Source organism: Choloepus didactylus, chromosome 11 (assembly GCF_015220235.1).
Source record: "Choloepus didactylus isolate mChoDid1 chromosome 11, mChoDid1.pri, whole genome shotgun sequence".
Taxonomy (NCBI): domain Eukaryota; kingdom Metazoa; phylum Chordata; class Mammalia; order Pilosa; family Megalonychidae; genus Choloepus; species Choloepus didactylus.
Window position 1 is genome coordinate 59,567,912 of NC_051317.1, and position 20,908 is coordinate 59,588,819.

At 36.5% G+C, this 20,908-nt stretch overlaps 1 protein-coding gene across 1 annotated transcript; it reads left to right on the top strand.

Annotated features, from left to right (window-relative positions):
- The first annotated feature begins 27 nt into the window (after positions 1–27).
- SUB1 (SUB1 regulator of transcription) lies at positions 28–18,577 on the top strand. Its single transcript, XM_037799229.1, has 5 exons — positions 28–111; positions 2,591–2,663; positions 4,618–4,740; positions 13,737–13,845; positions 15,565–18,577. The coding sequence occupies exons 2-5, from the start codon at positions 2,592–2,594 to the stop codon at positions 15,642–15,644; spliced, it is 384 nt and encodes a 127-aa protein (XP_037655157.1). The 5' UTR covers positions 28–111; position 2,591; the 3' UTR covers positions 15,645–18,577.
- The last annotated feature ends 2,331 nt before the right edge of the window (positions 18,578–20,908 follow it).

The following is a 20,908-nucleotide window of genomic DNA, read 5'->3' on the forward strand; positions in this document are numbered from 1 at the left end:
CCCGCGGTCTCAGAGGGGCGGGGCCGGCGTCTCGACTACCGTCATTTCCGGCTCTCTGTCAGTCTCGAGAGAGCGAGCTAGCAGGCGGCAGCTTGGCTGCAGGAGCGGAGCGTGAGTGCGCTGGTCCCTGCCCCCACCCTTCGAGCCCCTTTCCCGGCCGATCCTCACCTTCCCAGCCGGCTGCGAGCCGTCAGCCGTTCACCGCTCCGGTCGGCGGCGGCCGCGGGCAATGGCGGCTCTGCCTGACCTCCTCTTTCCCTGCCTCCGCCTCTCTGGGCCCCCTCCTCTGTCCCCGATCTCGCGCAGGATTCGCTGTGGGACTCTCCCCGGCAGACGCCCGACCTCGGGAATGGACCCGGGGTGGCGGGCTCGGTGGCCTCGGGCGGCGGGGCGCGACCGGGCGAGGGCGAGGAGCCCCCTGGACAATGCGGCGGTGGCGGCCGGAGGCGGAGCGCTTGCGGGGCGCGCTCCTCCGGGTGGCCTGGCTCCGATCTCCACGCCTGCCGCGAAGTGGGAGGTGCCTTGGGGGAGGGGAAGCGCGGACCCTAGTGTGAAGAGGGCGGGGGGCGGTGGTGAGGGAAGGATGGCTGTTTTGCTGGGGGAGGGAACGCATCGAGAGAAGAAAATGGCGCTTGGAGCATGTCCCTCTTCTTCCCACACCGTCTCCTTCGCATATCGCCGCCTCCCACGCCCCCTCCGACCAACCTGTCTCCCCTCGCCAAAGCCGTTGCCAGCCCCGGGGTTCTAGCAGCTTCCTGCCATCTAGCACCGCCCCCCCCCCCCGGTCTTGGTGCTTCTTTCCCTCGGGTTGTACGGAATTCGTGTGCCCTTCAGTTTAAGCTTATTTTCACCTCGTGTGTTCTAATTCTCCCTCCCCCACGCCGTCATCAAAGACCCGAAGATTCGTTCTTTCAGTTGCGTTCTGTGTGTATCCTCAGTAGCTGTTTCAGTATTTCCCTGAATTACAAGCCCTTTTTTGTGTCTAACGGTAAAGGTTCGTTGAGTGGAAATACATTTTGTCGTAAGTTCAAAGAGGCAGGCTTTAGTTACCTGTTACTTTATTCATAGACTTGTTATTTGGGTTAAATATGAGGTGGTAGTTGGAAATGATTTTAGGCCCCCACGCAGCTTTAAATTACCGACGGCGTAGTTATGCCTGATTGTTTCAAAGTGAAAAATACATTATGTTTAATTATATCACCTTAAAAAATTTTTTTTGTCGGTTGTATTAGTTGGCATAAAGCTGAACTAAATTGATTTTGGAGATTAGGTTGTAGGATGAGCAGTAACAGAAACTGTGTAAAACGTGATTATGAAAGCTGCTGCTTCCTTTCTGAATTTACTCTTGGAGAAGTTATTGGTTAAAATCATAGCTGGGGTGGGGGGTGGTGTGAAGTTTTCGAAATGAGTGATCAGGATTGGGATAGCCCAGTGGCCCAGTTTCTTTTCTTTCTTTTTTTTTAATCCTTTCTTCTTCCTACTGTGGAACACTAAGTCCCAGTACTAATGCATATGTGGTCTATAGAGCTAGGTTGATTTTTTTGAGAAGTTTTATTTTATTCAACAAACATTTACAGAGCGTGCTTTTTAATTTTTTTCTTATATCCGTTTTTTCATTAGACAGATATTTATGGAACATTTATTCTATGCTTAGAATTGTCCTGGGCTTTAGTAAAACCAAAGATCCTGCTGTCATAGAGCTTACATTCCAATTGGGAACAAATGCTGTATTACCATTAAAAAACAAAAACCTCACAAACATTTGTTGAGTATTAACAGTATGCAGAAGTACCACATGGGATATAGTGGGGGTTACAAAATTAAGATACAGTCTCCAATGAGGAAAGGCTAGTGTTTTGCTGGATGTCAGAGTGTGTGTTTTGTTGGGCCCTTTAGGGCATACAAAAAATTTTATTAATAAGGCCCTGTCTCTTCTGAGGTGGAGATGGGGAGATCCAAAGGTACTTTGATAATTATCATTTTACCAGCTGGTGTAAGTGCCTTGAAAAGAAGCACAGCATACCTTGGAATTTCTTGGAAATGGGGACTTACGCTTACTGATTGTTTTATCTCGGGAACCAGGCAGAAAGCTCCTTGGCTTGTGCTCAGGCAAGTCCACTAAAAAGAAAGGCACTGGACTCTGCACCTCTATGCCTGGGTTATGTGATTCCTGGCAGTGAACAGTTTTCCATTAGTTCCGAAGTTTAAAGCAGTACTGAGTAGAATTGTTCACTTCTTTCTTCTCGTTTCAGCAGTAATTTCTGTCAACTATTTTCTTGCAGTCTCCCCTATCCATAAACCTACCTGGCTCCTGCTATGACTTTGAAAAAGATAGAGGTATAGGAGTGTGGTATGTGTATGACATTTAGTTCTTGTTTGATTCAGAACATTTTACTTTGCATGTTTTCGATTTAGAAGAGCATAGATTAAAAGTAAAATTTCTAGCATTGTGCTCAGTGTAACAATGCCAGTACCACAAAATGGTAGAATGAACCATGGAGTTTCTTGTCCTTGGTTTTTAGATTGGGACAGTCTCTTGAAGATAAAAGAACAACTTGTAACTTATTTGCATAATGTATTTTTCTTTCAGAATGCCTAAATCAAAGGAACTTGTTTCTTCAAGCTCATCTGGCAGTGATTCTGATAGTGAAGTCGACAAAAAGGTGACTACTACTGCACTAAGTTATTTTTGTGATATTTTAATTCAGCAACATTGCCCACATTCTGTTCTGCAGGTGTGGTAAAAGACCCATTAGAATGTTAAAATGAGAACATGGATGGGTGTTTTAAAAGTGGGAATGACCTCTGGACTCCTTGTCTAGAAGTGCCTCAGATGCTTTTTGCACATGAACATTCCTTGGTCATAAGTCAGACTTAGGCAGTCTTCCTCAAGGAGTCCTCTGTTGAGTCTCAAGAAAACCGAAGTTGCAGGACTACTACCCTAAGGGGAATGGAATTAAAATTAGGCTAAAGCCACTGTCATTTAGAAATGTGACTAATCTGTATGTATTAGGTATGTAGTAGTTGGGCCAAATTACCTGAACTCCTTGAATGCCAGTGTTTTATTTTGACCGTCATCTCTGCAGCTGTTGGTGTTTATCCTGTCTACAAGGGTTACTGTATCTTAGCCTTGGTATAGTTTATAGGTTGCACAATTCGAATGTTATCTACTCTGGTTCTCTTCTTTTAGTTAAATCAACACTCAGTAAAACTAACGTGAAATGACTAGACCCATTTTGACAGATTTGGCTTTTCTGCATTAGATAACTGCTGTAATGGTCCTTGCAATTCAGCTTTAGTCACTTCTGTGAGTGTCTCAAACTGCAGTTGCTACCTTACAATCAGAACTGCTGTTTATCTCCTAGAAGCTTACAGTTCTGTTTCAGAGCTTAGCAGTTTTAGCTAAAAAAAAAAAAAAGAGAACTTATGAAAGAATCTTGGCAAATTTGGACCTTTATAGGAAAATGCAAAATATAATATCACCTGGAAAGCTGAAAGAAGGCTTCAGAGTGTATGCATAGCTGTACTTGCAGAAATCTCTTTTAATTTTTAAAATCACACTTGGAATAGCATTTAAATAATGTTCATTTAATAAATTTTAATGAGCTTTTATGTGCTAGGCGTGCGCAACTACATAGGGAATTCCTAACCCCTTAGATTTAAGGAATAAGTTTGCTGCCTTTTGAGTGGTGTTAACTTTTACTACTTGGTCCCACATAATACTTTTAATCCTATGAGCACTTAGGCTAACTAAATACATCCACATTTTACTGTTTATTTATAGATAGTTTAACTTTGCCTCATCTAATTAGGTAAAATAATAAAATATAATTAGTTTATATTTTCCACGGAGAAGGAACATGACTGCCCTCTACTGATTGGATTGGGAATGCTAGTAGTTTTTATGTTAGCTTATTTTGAGAATGAGGCTGTTTTTAAAGATTTTACAATAATCTGCTTTTAAAACATTATGATTTTGAATGCTAGTCTAACACATTGCTGTTTACCCTCAGTAATTTATTGTGATGAGAAAGCACTTAAATTGTTGATTTCCAGTGTCCAGTGCAAAATGGCTCTCTTTAGCTTTATCTAATCATAAGTTCCCTAAGCCAACTTAAAACTTTTTGGAATAAGGCAAGGCATAAATAAATATTCATTTCCTAGAAATAGAATAAGTTGGTTGTATTCTTCCTAAATAATATGTCTTTGTAAAAAATAATTTACTAGCTTAAGTAGGCCTGTAGTTTCCAGAAGTTTATTCAAAAGCCACAGGCCCTCCTGTTTTTTTTAATTCTCCTAAAGAAATCCTACTGTGGGACCCCAGTTCACAAAATGACTCTTTCCCTTGATTAATACCACTAATGCCTGAAGTATCTTCTGGGCTCCTTAGAACACAATTTGAAAACACTGTATTCATATACAAATGTTAGATTAGATTCATAGTTCTGTTGTCAGGTAAAAGTTATGTATATATTTATGATTTTTATCCTAATGAATAAATGAATGTAGTCTTTTGGTCTTTTAATTCTTACAAAGTAATGGAATCTTTTGAACCTGGAGTTGTGTTTTATCCTTGTGTGTGCTGATTTTAACCATATTCTTGTTTTTTCTTACAAGTTAAAGAGGAAAAAGCAAGTTACTCCAGAAAAACCTGTAAAGAAGCAAAAGACTGGGGAAACCTCAAGAGCACTATCATCTTCCAAGCAGAGCAGCAGCAGCAGAGATGATAACATGTTTCAGGTGAAGTTGGTTATTTCACTTAGACACAGAGGAATTATCAATCTGATTTGATCTGAAGATTAGAAAAAGGAATGTTAAAATTACTTTAATGTGAGATTACATTAATAGCCTTTTATGAATATTACAATGCTCTTGACTAAGGATGTAATGTTTCATTGAAATAAAAGAACAAGTTAGTAGAAATGAGAGTAATTTGTGTGGTGTTGGGCTGTTTAAGTCTGGAAGTCTGTAGTTCTGCTTTATTTCAGACAATGCAAATTAAAATGTTATAAAAATCCACAAAAGTGATCAAAAACTGCAGATTTAGCAAGTTGGAGGAGGTAGGTCTATTATTGGACTGTGAAGTATGGATAGGTTTTTATTGGAGTGGAAACAGCAATCTGATCTGCTTAGTTTGGGCCTGATAGGAGCAGATAATGGAAGTAGGTTTACTAAAATATTAGGCTTTATGTTTATATATAGTGGGGAATGAGGTTGACTAGGTAAAGTGAGGAAATTTCCTTAGAGGAATTTAATGAAATCCCTGAAGGGTACTATTAGCTTTTTTCCTTGTGTTTCTTCTTTTGTTTTAGGTAGATTTAATACTGACAGCATTGTACAAGAAGAATTTGTAGGGGAGGTGCATTGGGGAGAAATGCATGCAGATGAGATCTTTTAAGTAATTATGGGCTATAATCTGTATGTGAGGTGGTAAGGATTTAGATGTTCTATTTTGTTCCCCCACCCCACTCCACCCCCCACCCCAAAGAAATGATTATAGGTCCTGGTGATGAAGAATAGATTAAGGAATTGAGCGGTCAGTGAAGACTGGTTTTAAATTGGAGGGACTGTAGAAATTAAGGTTTCATTGATAGAAATGAAAGAAATTTGTTACAATCGCATAGGTTGTTAAGAATGGCTTTTTGGACCTGATTGTAAATGGACCTGATAAAATAAGTAGGTTTATCCTGTAGCACCTGAAAGGCTAGGTGGTTCTAGTGGTATCATCATTGTAGTTGACTGAAGCCAGCCACTGGAGTTTTAGTATAAACCAGAGGGAGACGAACAGGTGACTGAAAACTCATCTTGGTGATATTCAGCTAGAGGATGGAAGGAAAAAGATTATAGGTTAAGAGAAGGTAAAAAGTCAGACACTATAGTGCCTCATCAGTATGGACTACAACAACATGTAAACTCAGAATTGAATCTTAGAGCACAGCCTATCAGGGGAATGATTATTGTAATGATCCCTAGATTGTAAGCTTTTACAGCAGTCAAATCTGTTCCTGAATTGTAATGCCTATCTCCATACTCTGAGATGCTGATCCCTTGTGTATAACCTGATCCGTCTCTGGAATGTTAAGTATCTGTGTGACACCTGAAATTCAGAGCTAGAGCTCAGTAGATAATGATTGTCAGTATTAGCGCATACAGCAACTGTTAAAAACAAAAAAAAAGCTGAAAAAGAGCCCAGACCTCAATTAGAGATATGAATGGAGCAGAGCTGGTTAAGACTAGGGCAAATCAGGCCAAAGGATAAAGGTCGAAACTGACAGTGTTTTAAAACTTTATCTTCCATAGGAGACCAAGGGAAGAGGTGTTTATTTTGGTGCAGGATCTATATTTTCTAAACAATATAACTTCTACAGTCAGTTTGTTCAAATGCCATAATTACATGGAACTTTGAATAGGAAGTGAGCTATGGTAGGTTAGTGTAGTTAGAATGAAATAGCGACATATCCCAAAGTAATTTGGGCAGAGAATAAAAAAATATATATATGCAGGGCTCCCCTGAGGAGCTGGGGGAAAATGTGAAAGGGTTGGACTTCCTCATCTGGATTGCTGCTGATGTTCTCACAGACATTGAGGACTGATGGTTTGGTATGCTGAGCATTCTTAATCTTGGGGCTTGCCGTTAGAAGCTCCTTACTGCAAAGGAGAGGCTGAACCTGCTTATAATTGTGCCTAAGAGTCTTCCCCTGAGCACCGCCTCCCCGCTATGTGGACCTGATTCCCAGGTGCGTAAATATCCCTGGCAATGCGGGATATGACTCCCGGGGATGAATCTAGACCCGGCATCGTGGGATTGAGAACATCTTCTTGACCAAAAGGGGGATGCGAAATAAAGCTTCAGTGGCTGAGAGATTTCAAATGGAGTCAAGAGGTTACTCTGGTGGATGTTCTTATCTACTATATAGATAACCATTTTTAGGTTTTGATGTATTGGAGTAGCTAGAAGTAAATACCTGAAACTATCAAACTCCAGCCCGGTTGCTTACAGTGGGTTGCAGTGTGATTGTGAAGACCTTGTGGATCGCACTCCGTTTGTCCAGTGTATGGATGGATGAGTAGAAAAATGGGGACAAAAAGTAAGTGAAACATAGGGTGGGATGGGGAGGATGATTTGTGTGTTCTTTTTTACATTTATTTTTTAGTCTTATTCTTTATGGTATAAGGAAAATGTTCAGGGATGGATTGGGATGATGAATGCATAACTATTTGATGGTGCTGTGAACGACTGTACGCCATGCATGATTGTATGGTATGTGAATATATCTCAATAAAACTAAATTTAATTTAAAAAAAAAAAAAAGAGAAGTTGAAGGAAAATTAGAAGAGTACAGTAATGGGACCAAGAAAAGAATACGTGTTTCAAGAAAGAGGCGTAAGTATTGACGCCAAAAGATTGGAAAGAATGAGACTACAAACATTTATATGACTGGGAAGTGAGGCTCGAATCTTTTTAACCTGTTCATGGCTTTGAAAGGCAGAGTGCCAGGATGTAGGTAAGAATGGGAAAATAGATGCCTGATATTTTTATTCACTTTTGCAATATACTTCAGGATAAAGAAAATAGACAAAATGCAAGTGAATTATTTAGCTATTGGATTTAGTCTTCTGACTTCTCTATAGCTTAGAGTAACAAGGAACCAAGTAGAAAACATAAGTGAATGTTTGTGTATAAGGAAGATTGTGAGAGGGCCCTCATTTCTTTGGGTGGATAATAAGTTGAATGCCTGCTCTTATTTCACTCAGGCCTTGCCAGGTTCTGGATGGTTCCATGATGAACCAAGTAGATGTTAGGTCTGTGGCTTCATGGAATTTATGAGGATAAAAATTATACAGCTAGACAAGTATATAGTTAAAATTATGCTAAGAGCTGAGAAGAAAAAGGGCGGATTATTATGAGAATAAGGCAGAGCTTGGTTTTAAGATTGGGTGCTCTGTGAATCTCCCTTAGGAAGTTGCATTTAAAGTTTAAGACAGAAAGGATGAGAAAGAGTCAGCCATGCAGTTTGTGGGAGAGGGAGCTACTTTCAAAGTAGAATGAATTGTATAAACATCTTGAAGTGGGAAAGAACTTCGTTTGTGCAGGAATTATGGGGCCATTGTCTTACAATTAGACTGCAAAGTCTAGTTGAAAGTATAGATAGGAGATACAGTTGGTGATGAGGGGGAAGGGCCAGATCTTTCAGGGCTTTCCTATTGGGAAGCCATGATAAAGGAGCTTGGGTTTTATTCTCTGTGTGATAGGAGGCCTTTTTAAGGGACAGAATGCAAGAGAGGATCCTTTTCTTTCATCGATTTTCCTGCTGTGTAGAAAGAGGGGCTGCTTTGGGATGTTTTAACTTAATGTTTGTAATAGAGGTAAAAATTTAAAGTATTTTCTAGACATTATTTTGAGCTTTTCTCTGATCAATTGTGTTCACTATATGCCTACCTTTACCCCTTTAATAAAAGAAAATATATGGCTTTTTGATGGATTTTGTCTTGTCCATTTCATTTCATCCCCTGATTTTACAGATACAGAAACCAGGCCCCACGTTTAGAGATGTTAAAGTGCTTTTGGGAAAACCAAATTATTTTTAGGGGGTTGTTTTTTCGAAGTGTCTTCACAGACCTAGTAGTGTAGACATTCTAAGAGATAATTTAATTTTGTTGCCATTTTAGCATGTTCCTTGAAATGGTTTTTGGTCATAAAAGAATATTTTAGTGGTTATACTGAATTCTCATTGGCTTGAGAGCACATTAGAAGAGTACATTGGTTATGTAATATATAAATGAAGCCTTCACTTTTATTAGTAATAAAGGTTTGATAATTTTTTCTTGAGTGATGAATGAAAGTTGGGGTCCCTGTGTGTTGCTGTCATTCCCCACCGTGTTTTATAAAGTTTTTTTTTTTAATAGAACCATTTATTATTTTTAATTTACCAAGGTAATGTTTTGAAGACAACTCTCACAGAGTGGGTTTTTTAGACATTGCTAGATCAATATATATTAGAATCTTTAAATATTCAGTTTATCTGTACACTTTGCTAAAAACAAATAGATCTAAAATCCTAATTATAATTGTTTGGTATTGGCTAGCAGTAAGACAGGATTTTTTCTTTTTTAAACTAAGTAGCCATGTCTCAAATAGAACTAGAGGAAATAATCTTAAATTCAGGTTAAGGAGGTACACATCAAGCCTCAGCGACTCTCTGAATGTATTATTTGAAGAGAATTGTACCCAAGGAAAGTCATTGCACTAGTCTTTTGAAATCTGGAATAGTTTGGGCAGAATCCTCACTAAGGGGGGAAATATTACTAGATGCTTGCCTTCTAGTTCCTTCAGCTTTGGATCTTAAAAGCTTGCTTCTATAGTGTTATAACCTACAAGAGATGACTTCTGTGGTATTAAAGACAAACTGGAGAATTAACCTTTTAATTACTTAAGACTTGTATCTGAAGAGATCAGAATAGCTGAAGCAGAAGACTTTGATCCATGTTTTCCAAGGTAGGCACCAAGGGTCAGTAATAACTGCCTTATTTGATTTGATGGTTTAAGGTTCAACCTGATACAATACTTTTAAAAGTATGTCATTACTAAGTCGAGTATTCTTAACCTATGAATGGACTTTAGGGAGTACACGAGATTGTTTTTTTTTCTTTCTTTTTTTTGGTATGTGAAGGGATTATTAGTAATCTTCGTCATAGCCTCAGCATAGGGGATAGAGAATAAAGGAAAGTTAAGAACCACTGTTCTTTATGATGTGCATGCTGTTTTTTTTCCCTGCTAAACTCCAGATTATATTATACATGTAAAAATATATACATTCTATCATCTAATTCTGTTATCTTCTTCCTGTGAAATGTGATTGTAGGAATCTTTTCTCTCCTTTCTACTTTTAATTATTATATCCCTAGACTGCCTCCACATTCTTTTTCTTTTTTTGGGGGGGGCCAGGTGTGGCAAGAATTGGTCAACTTTATTTCTCCTCAAGAGAGAGATGACTCTTGGACAGGTTCATTTTTTTCCCCATTGAACTTCATTGAGATAATATATGTACAATAAAATGCACACATTTAAAGCATAGTTTGATGGGTTGTGATAAATGTACACATTTTTGTGGCCAGGACATTTCCATCACGTCAGAAAACAACTTCTTGGCCTCCGTTTACAGTCATTCCCCTGCCCCAGGTCTGATTTCTGTCACTGTGGATTTATTTTGCTTATTCTAGAACACTGTATGATAAATGGCATCATACAGTCTGTACTTTTTTTGTGTCTAGCATCTTTTGCTCAGCATACAGTTTTGAGATTAAGCCTTGTTATGTGTATAAGTAACTTGTTCCTTTTCATTGTTGAATAGTATTCCATTGTATGATTATACTGTATTTTTATCCATTCACCATGGATGGACACTTGAACTGTTTTCAGTCTTGGGCTTTTGCCCATTTTTAAAAGAATTGGATCACTTGGCTTACTGAGTTGTAAGAGTTCTTTATATAGTCTGGATATAAGTCCTTTGTCAGATATAAATATAGTGAGTGTTTTCTCCAGGTCTGTGGTTTGCCTTTGTCATTTTCTTAAGTGCCTTTTTTATAAAAAGGCTTTAATTTTGATGATATTCTTTTTATCAATTTTTTTTGTTTTGTGGTTAATGCTTTTTATTTCCTATGCAAGAAATACTTGCTTACCTCAAAGCTGCAGTTTTTGCCAGTGTTTTCTCTTAGAAGTTTTATAGATTTAACATTTATGCTTAGTTGTACGATTCATAATAGAATTAGTTTTTCTGCATGGTGTGAGATGGGTGTTGAGATTCACTTTTTTTTTCCCCCACGTACAGCTATCCAGTTCCAACACCATTTGTTGAAAGGGCTTCTTTTTCCACTGAATTAACATGCATCATTTATTTTTAAATTGTGAATAAATATATATACACATGTGTGTTCGTATATATGTGTATATATCTGTATTTCTGGACTTCATTCTATTTCATTGATCTTTCTGTCTTTATTCCAGTACCACACTGTCTTAATTACTATACTTTTATAGTGAGTCTAGAAATCAGGTTGTATAAGATTCTTGTTCAGCTTGATTATAACACCTTCAGAATTGTTTTTCGGTTCTGGGTATTTTGCATTTCCGTATGTGGTTTTGGAATCGACTTGTTGATTTTTACCAAAAAGCCTTCTATGATTTTGATTGGGATTGGGTGAATCTGTAAATCAATTTGGGATGAATAGGTGTATTGTCAGTATTGAATATTCCAATCTCTGAACATGGTATCTTTCTCCATTTATTACGATCTTTACAAATTTATTTTGGTGTTTTATTGTTTTCTCTGTAGAGGTGTTACATGTCTTTTGTTGAATTTTTTCCTTTTTTTAAGAATTTTGTTGTAAATTGTATTTTTTAACTTAATTTTCCAATTGTTTATGGCTAAAAAAAGTTACATGATAATACAAATAATGTATATTATATATATTTATTTTATATATTTAAAATATATATTACATATTATGTATTTTAAAAGCCATTTCTAAGAATTTGATGATGATGTTGTCTGTTAGAGTTTTGCATTGTCCTTTTTAATTCTTTTTCTTGCTCTGTTGCTAGCACTTCCAGTACAGTATTGAAAAGAAGTAGTGAGAGCAGACGCCCTTGCCTTGTTCCTGATCTTGGGGGCAAAGCATCCTTCTAATGTTTTTGTTTCTCCTAAGGCACTATCGCTTAACTTCTGGAATGTGTGTGCACTGCTGTGATTTTGCTTTGAGATCAGAGAATGGAACAGTCAATTGGGATAAAACATGGTGCATTTTTCTGCAAAGCCAATCTTTATTTGGAGACGTGCATTAAATTTTTTTATGTTAAAATCACACTCATATTAGGGGATAGTATACAAAATGCACATTAATTTTTAGGTTATCATAAGAAACTCAAATTTTGCTAGGAAAGCTTTACTCTATGTCTCCAGGTTTTTCCTCATACAGCCCCTCCCCCCCAGCTCTTCAGTGCTGGTGCTTTCTCTGGAACGTTGTTGTCAAATTTACTTACCTATACTTTTCTCTGTCTTAAATGATTTCTTATTTAGTGTTCATCAAACACAAGGTATTTGGAAATTGATATAGGGCCTTCAGATTGTAATTTCACAAAGTTTTGAATATATGCATGCTTAGCCACGTTTGTGAGGAAGAAAATGTCTCTGATAAATTTCCTATTGTTTTCTCCTTCCCTTTATTGCTAGACTTTGAAAGGAAGGAGAGAATTTTGTTAAATTCCCACTGCCTATCCTAAAGTTACTGCTGACATTATTGCCAGTTTTAATGACTTCTTATTCAGTCTTTTTCTGTTTCTGTTTAATGTCTTGCTTCCTTTCTAGGTCACTGGATCCCTCTTAACTATTCCCTTTCATTCTGTTTTCCTGTCTTGACCGCTTTTGCTGGTGTCTTTTAAGTATTCACTGTTTTTTTCCTGGTGATAGGCATTCCTTTGCTTTCTACTTTTATGTTCTTGGTTCCTATTTTCAGCCACCATTAGACTTTTCTATTCATAGACCCTAAGCTAAACATGTCCAAGTTCAGGATCTCTTTTTCTTCTGTATTGGATTAATTAGGATCAATGTCTACCCAAGCTGGAAACCTCAGTCATCTTCAATTTGACCTTTTCTTTATTTCCTTCTTTCATATCTGATTTGTCATCAAATTCAGTCAGTTTCACTTCTAAAAACTCTCACATCTAGGCCGCCTTCCCCATTCTCACTTTGCCACTAAACTTGAGCTCATTGAATCCAAGCCAGGGCCTGAAAGGACTCAAGGCCTTTGCAGCAACTCTTGTTTCCTTTGTCCTGTATAATCAAAGCCTATTCCCTTGTCCCTGGAAGTTTTTCTTGACTCCAGGAAGGCAGAATCTCTACTTCCTCTTGTATTTGTTTCCTCCTCTGGTCATAGCTCTGCTGTTTTACTGTGACTACTTGATTTTGCCCTTTTCCTTCCTAGACTGCTCCTAGGTATCCCCTAGTGCCTATCATGCTGGTTTCTCTAAATTTTTCCATGGGGATGAATTGAATAAATGTGACTCAAGTAATTAATAGTGAAACTGTCAATGGTGGGTTATAATATTAAGGGTTTTCTCCCGCCAGATCTGAGAAATCTGTTAAGTATTTTAGATGACTACAGAACTGAATATTGTTTCATACGGTAAGGTCACGTGCTACTAAGTGACCCTGGAATTTGTTGAGTTTGTGTTAAGCAACAGTATAAGATTTTCACACACAACTCCCCAAAAACCATAAAACTCAACTTGAGTTTTATGTTCTCAAATTGAGATTGTGTATGAAGTGCATTAAAGGTGTTACTTGGAGTGAATCTCTAAAAGGAAATGTTTTCTCATGTTACTTTTGGGTGGAACTGTGGATTCTTACATTCAGAAATGGTTGCTAAAGCAATGTAACTAGCTGAATCTTTGGCTTCCTATTGGTTGTAGTTTGTCCTGAAGATTTTGCTTGCAAATGATGTATTTTAATGTAAAATTGAAAGTTGGACAAAGGAGGTATGCTTTGTTTAATTTTACCTTTTTAGGAAGAATTTTTTTTAAACAGTGATTATTAAACTTGGTCCTTTGGTTGACATTTTTATTTTAGAATAGTAATCATTTTTGTGACTAGAAGTAGCATGAGTGGACAGAGAGTTATGAATGTAAATATGGGCACCACCATTGAATAGCCTTTGTTATGGTCTTGTTTGTTTTGCAGATTGGAAAAATGAGGTATGTCAGTGTTCGGGACTTTAAAGGGAAAGTCCTAATTGACATTAGAGAATATTGGATGGATCCAGAAGGTGAAATGAAACCAGGAAGAAAAGGTAAGATTTAATTTCCTGAAGTTTGTTCTAATGTGCAGACTAAACTAGAAATTTTCTCATTAGCCTTCCTTACTTGGAATTGAGATAATTTTGGCATTGCATAGGGCGATAAAAACCCTCATCCAGTTGATTATCTTCTGTGGTTCTATTGGACATAAAGTTTTTAAAATAAGGTATCTTAGATAGAACTGTTAGAATTTTTTGTTCTGGAATAAAACTCAGATAATTAACACCCCTAGTATCACTTTAATTGATATTAAAATGGATGATAATTGAATGTAAATAAATTTATTTTTTTTAATTCACAGCAGTTTTGAAGTAGATTAGACATCTGGGAAGCTGTAAAATCAGATAGAGAAATTTCTTATTCAGTGTTTCCTTTTGCTTCTTCTCCTAAAGACTATTCTTGAGGGTATTATCCTTTAGTGGGTCTCTGTCCTCCTTCATTTGTGCTTCATCCAGTCCCAAGCCTCTCAGGATCTTAAAAGCTTACTTTATTCATTCACCAAATGACTCAAGGATATTTGCAGACTGAAATAAACAAGTATATATGGATAAATAGCTGCTTTTGGTTGATTCTTAGCAAATGAAAAAATGCTTATTTTCAAACTGCGTCATGCGATTTTTGAGTTTACTAAAGCTTAGCCTCTTTATATTTCATAACCTTTAACATTTTCTTGCTCAGGCCACACCTGGATTATTTTCTTAGTGTTTTCCGTGGTCTCAGATTGTTTCATAGTGGCCAATGCCAGATTCTTGTTCCTGCAAGCACTGATCTAAAATTATTTGATTAGCTTCAGTGCCCTTTCTGGTCCCAGTGCATTCTCTTCTCAATTTCATGGCCTTCCAGCATTTTTCTAAGAAATAACATTAATTTTTCCGATTCTTATTTATTTATTTATATGGGTCAGGTATTAAAATGCTGCAAGTTTGAAGTGCAGAGTTTAGAAAAGATAAAAGTTTTGTTCAAACTTTTACATCTTAATTAGGCAAAACAGATTCCATTATCTAGCATTTATTGTTTACTTATGCCAGGTGCTATGCTAAGTTCTTTACTCAGATTACCTAAATTAACCTAAATTCTTTATTCAAATTACCTAATTAAATAGTCCCATTTTTTTGGTGAGGAAACAGGTTTAGAAGGTAGTGTAATTTTTTTAAGGTCATATAACTAGCGATAGGCTGGGATTTGAACCCTGACAGTGTCTCCAGAGTGATGCTCTTAACTGATATATACGCTCTCTAAAATGTCCTGTCTGGATCACATCCTAGAGATCTTTTCAGAGTGAAAGGAAAGCTGCTTCTGGAAGAACTCAGCACAGAGTCATTCACCTTGAATTCCTGTGGCAATTTTGGATAAGTGTTGGAAAAAATTAAATGTAGAAATGGAGTACCACATGCCAAATCTGGGCCAGGTTACTTAGCCTGCTAGTTTGCAGGTATTTATAAGATGCATTTTAAAATCTCCATTTGTTGTTGGGTATAAGAGGTACCTGCAGGATATAATGTTGGAAGTAAAACTGGGTATGAGGTTGGTACCTGCCTCTGATTTGCTCAGGAAATTTTGATGACTCTGGAACAATGTAAGAGAGTTTTGACTTAACATTGGTCAACATGCAAAATGGAAATTTTGGTAAAACAGTTTAATTGAAAGTGTGAAAGTCCTACAGAGAACTTAAAATCAATTTGCAACTTTTAATTTTTAAAACTTTATTTTAGGTATTTCCTTAAATCCCGAGCAATGGAGCCAGCTGAAGGAACAGATTTCTGATATTGATGATGCAGTAAGAAAACTGTAAAGTCAGAGCCATATAAAACCTGTACTGTTCTAGTTGTTTTAATCTGTCTTTTTACATTGGCTTTTGTTTTCTAAACGTTGTTTTCCAAGCTAATGTATATTTGGATTGCAGAACAATTTGTAAGGTGAATACTTTTTTTTTAATGTGCATTATTAAAAATGTTCTGAGTGAAGCTAATTGTCAGCTTTATTAAGGAGGATTGCTTCGTGCCCACCACCTAGTGTAAAATAAAATCAAGTAATACAATCTTAATGGTTGTGGCCTTTTTTGATCAGAAGAGGTGATACTGTTTGAGGCCAAAAAGAACAGTTTATAGACCTTTCAAGTTTCAACATTAAGAAGGATTTGCATAGCACTGAATTTATTCTTGATTTGTGAAAATCAATAGTTGATCTGTTGTCTTCCAACCAAATGTCTAGACTTGTTTGACTTTTCCACCCCAATGATATTTCACTTGCCCTTTTTTCTTCAGTTTCCCTTATTAACTTATCTTTTCATGTTCAGTTTTCACTCTTTTCCTTGAATATGTTATGCTAATTTAGAAACATCAGTGAAACTGTCAGAATGTTAGTTATCTTAGTAAAGCACTTGTAATTAAAATATTATATGGGAACTACAATCACTAATTTTACTGTATTAAATATTAGGAGATATAGTTTGATTAACAATATGGCTTGTATGAAAACTGAGCAAGTGTATAGTGTTCTGTGTAGTTGTTACCTTATTGTTTAGTCTGCAGAAAATAATGGCTTAGATGTCTGATTTGCTTTCACTTACTAAATATGTTCACCATGGGATGATGTCTATAAAATCAGATATTGTTAAATTAGACTAGGATTTAATAAAAATTGTGAAAGCTTTACTGGCCTAACATTTTATTTTATAGCATTGAGTATGGATTATATATAGCCAGAGATATCACTGAGCTTTACTGATACAGTAGGGAATGCCAGTTTTTAGGGGAAGGAGCATATACTTGTGTTTTTTTGGCCTTTCCTTCAGTAGACTTGGTTATTTTGCAGTTAATCTACTGGACCATGGCATTCTAGATTTAATGTTACTAAGTTTTAGCATACATTCTTAAATGATTTTTCATAGTGATGAAGCAGACACAGATTGATGCACAGATTTCAGGGGCTTTGAAGCAATAAATAGGGTGTGGTATGCCTTTGGGAAAGAATGTAAAGGAAACTATAATTTAAAGAAGGTGGCAGTGAAAAGAGTTCTCTTCAAACTAAATGATATACACAAAGTGATACTTTATAAATATTTTGAAATTTTGATCCTATTGTTAGGACACAATTCTAGATAGAATAGCAGAAAGAAAATTTTAAAGACGTAAAAAATTCTTGTCGATAAAGTAGTTTTGATAGCAAGTCTCAAAAGGTTACTGCTGTTAAAGGCTGCCATATGAGAGAGTTGCACTATTCTGCTACCAAATTTGATTCCTGTGTCTAAAACATTTTGTAGTAGGCTTGTCAGGGACTTGATTTCAAAAGCATCTGCCAGACCACATGTAGTTACCAGTTTTTTCTGGCAGCTATTCTGTTTAAATATGATGTTTTATATGTTTTAGATGACTTTTTAGTATTTTTAGCAGTCCCCCTAATAGGTGCCTAATTAGGGAAATAAATCCTTTTTTCTGGTATTTTAGCCTTCTTCAAATAATAGGTACCAAAGTGTTGAAAATAAGTATTTTAGACAACTCCAGCTCGATTACCTTCTTTCCCTTACTTGGGAATATATGTGTGTTCTGTTGACTTAATTGGGTAGATTTGTTAAGCATTCCCTATTTTAGTCGTATAGGAATGGCAGTTAGAACATAGAAATTTGAGTTTGGTGTAGATGAAGAGGAAATAATGAGTATATTTCCTAGGTTTATATAAATTCAGGGATGTATGCATTTTAAAACAATCTGCTAATTCAGAGGTGATGCTGGAGTTTATTACGTAGGCATTTTCTGTTTAGCATTGTACCAGTGAAACCTTCATATATGGAGTGTTTCTCTGGTAGATTTGGAAAATTGTTAGTCTTTTTTGAGTGTAGGAAAGGATATGAGAACTGGGTTAAAAGAAAAAATGAATGAACTTGTACTGAAAAGAAAGTATGAGGCACTTTTGTTTTCTGTTTAAACTTTATCTTGTTGGTAAGATTTCTCCCAGAAGGAAAGCTCAGCATTTTGAAATCGGTATCATACTTACCTTGTATTGCCTGAATGAATTTAATTATGCCACTACTCAGGTTTTGTCCTTACAGATATATATATACTCAGTAGCAGGGGTTTCTAATGGGTTTTCCTTCTTTGTCTTTTAAAGTATGAGCAACATTTGACCAATTTCTATTTCTCTTGAATTTTGTTTAAAGAACAACCACTAAAAAAGAAAAGCTCTTTAAAAATTGATTATTGTCTTGTTGCTCTGCTTCATAAAATGACTAAGAACTTGAAGAATACCTCCTACCTCATTAGCTAGGCAAGGTGCTGTGATGATAAACCTATTCTACAAAAATTTGTTTAGAAAAAGAGTTAGGAAAAAAAACCAAAAGAAAGTACATCCTGGCTTGGCTATTGGGGGGAAAAGAGAAAGAATTAAGTGTTTCTGACAGAGGTATGGTGTTAGAGTACTATAAAAGATGGAAATTTTTAAAAAGTGCTGAATAAACTTAGGTATTTCTCCTGAAATTCTTTGCAGCTCACTTTCTATGGAAATCAATGCAGTGAAAAGCTAAGTTTTTTTTTTTGTTTGTTTGTTTTTTTAAGTGGTGTTTTTCCAGATAAATTCTAGGGATAAACATTTACATAGTCACAAAATGTAATTCTGTAATTGTGGAATGCCTGTATGCTCTGTTTAGTACATCTTCCATGGAGATGTCAATGAATATAATACTCCCATCTGTGAATATTTTAAATGTTGAAATAAAAATAAGGAATCTGCCCCCTGTGTCCTCCCAGTTTCACAAGTCTGAAGGTGAATGGATAAGTTATCTGTTGAGTGGGTTTTATTAACAAATTTTGATTGCCTTTCTGTGTGAATGCTTTGGAATGTGGTCTAGCCTTCGGTTGTTACATCTGAGGACCTCTGGGACTGTGTGGTGTGTTTTTTTCATCTACCTAATCCAAGTGGACAAGTGTGCCAAATAGTAAGGTGTACACAGCCTTCTTTTTTTCCCTTGCCCTACAAATGCCTTCCAATCTGCTAATTCCTTGGTATACTTTACCTGTAATGGACTCCTGAGTATTTCAAACTTATATATTCATTTATATAGTCTCTGTTCTGCCCTTCATGATTAGTACTTTTGCTTAGTTAGATGATGTGGTCTTTCATAATTTAAATATCTTTTTAGGAAAAGTTTAAATAGGGATTGAAAGGTCCATGGAAGTCTACTCAAGACTCTTGGTTTGCTCCATTAATCATCTGGAAATTTGCCTTTAGTAAAGCATATTCACTCAAAAATCCAGTCAGAAGAAGAAGAAAAGTAGTACTTAAAATTTATAATATTTTTTGGTATGGCTCAAAGGAGTTACAGGATAGAGTAGGCTTGAAAAGCACGAAGCAACTTTGAAAGTGTATAGAATTATGGAATTAATTTGCAGTGTAACAGTTCACACAAAACTAATTCCCATCTGAGTAAAAGATCATGCTACACAGGACCTCCCTTCATGTAAGTTTATTGTGAGTTCAGACCTTCCCATATTCTGGATTAACAGGGATGTAGTGCTGTTTGTGTCTGAAATAAAATGCTCTTACCACCTTATTTCACATTTAGGCTCTTGATAGTTTAAGTAGTTTGTCCTTCTGCTGGATAACTTGAAGTTAGAAAATTATTTAGTCCACTTTCTTTCTTTTAACTCTGCCAGAAAAAAAAAACAAACCTATTTATTTTAAATTTTGACATTTGGATACTGTAGCTTCCTTTGAGAATAAAAAGACTGTTTGTACAGCACTGAACTTTACGAAGTGCTTCTCCCACCATCCAAGTCTAGAACTTCCTTAGTGGCTCAAGTGTCTTTGAGAGTGATATGAAATTGCAGTTTTGCGATCCGCTAAATAAGCTGGAGTCTTCTAATAGCTCTACTTGGGCCTTATTTTTCAAATCTATAGTTGCTACAAGAATGGTACAGAGAACTCCCATATACCCCTTTTCTGAAGATTTGGTAATACATAATATCACTGGTGATGTTGACAAAGGCAGGGAGGGGAGGTTAGAATGGATAGGGTGGGGTGGGGTGAGGAGTAGACAACTCATTTGAGTGACTTGGTTGTGAAGGATAAGGAAAAATGGAAAGGTGGCTGTTAAGAAGGTTGTGAGATCAAGGGCAATGTCGGTATGATTGATCCATGAAATGCAGTGTGCAGATTTAATTAAGGGTGAATATTTTGTTGTATTAAATACATATTTAAATTTACCATTGGTGTCAGCTACAATTTGAATCCACTTCTCAGTTTTGTTTTCCTGTTGACTCCTTACTAAGTGCCACCTGAGCTTTGAGTACTTGTACTAATTTTGAAAGAAAAACATTATTACCTACCGTTTAATATATGAATCTGATCATTTGGTTCTCATACATTTCACCCCAAGAGCTGAGCTTTTTCAATTTAGATCATGAGCTTGTATAAACCCTGGGTTTGGGCAGTTGGGCAGCAGTCATGCTTGGCAGGAACCTCTCTGGTTTATTGTTTTTGAAGTATGAATTCTAATCTCCATTCACTCTTTGCTCTAGAACATGTAAAGAAGAAAGAAGAAGAAGAAACATTTTCATTTATTCACACTTGAGTGAAACAAAAGGATAAAAATGTAGTGAGATAGTATATAGCATTCTGAAGATGGGGGGAATTGAGCATTTCAGTCCTCAATCCTGAACTAACCGTTTATATATTTAATTGAAAAATAATTTTCATAAATGCTGTGATTTTCCTCAGAATTCTTTATTCAGAAACAAAGGTGTTTTGGTATCCAAACATTCATGCATAGCTCTTTTTTTACTTAACACTCAATTCTTTTCTGTATGTGGAAAATGCTTTTTGCTCACTATAGAGCCATTAACCATAGAAACATTTGAAAACATTTTCAACATGTTTGAATCCTATAACAAATGGTTTTTGAATGTTTAAGTAAGAAGGAGAGCTATTACGTGAAACGAAGAGGTATTCAAAGCAATGTTGTCAGCAAGGCACTTCCATTAGAAAACTGCATCCAAAAGGAAAATGGGCGAAATCTAAAAATGTGTTGAAGACGACTAGGTTTTGCAATCTTAACCTCAGCAA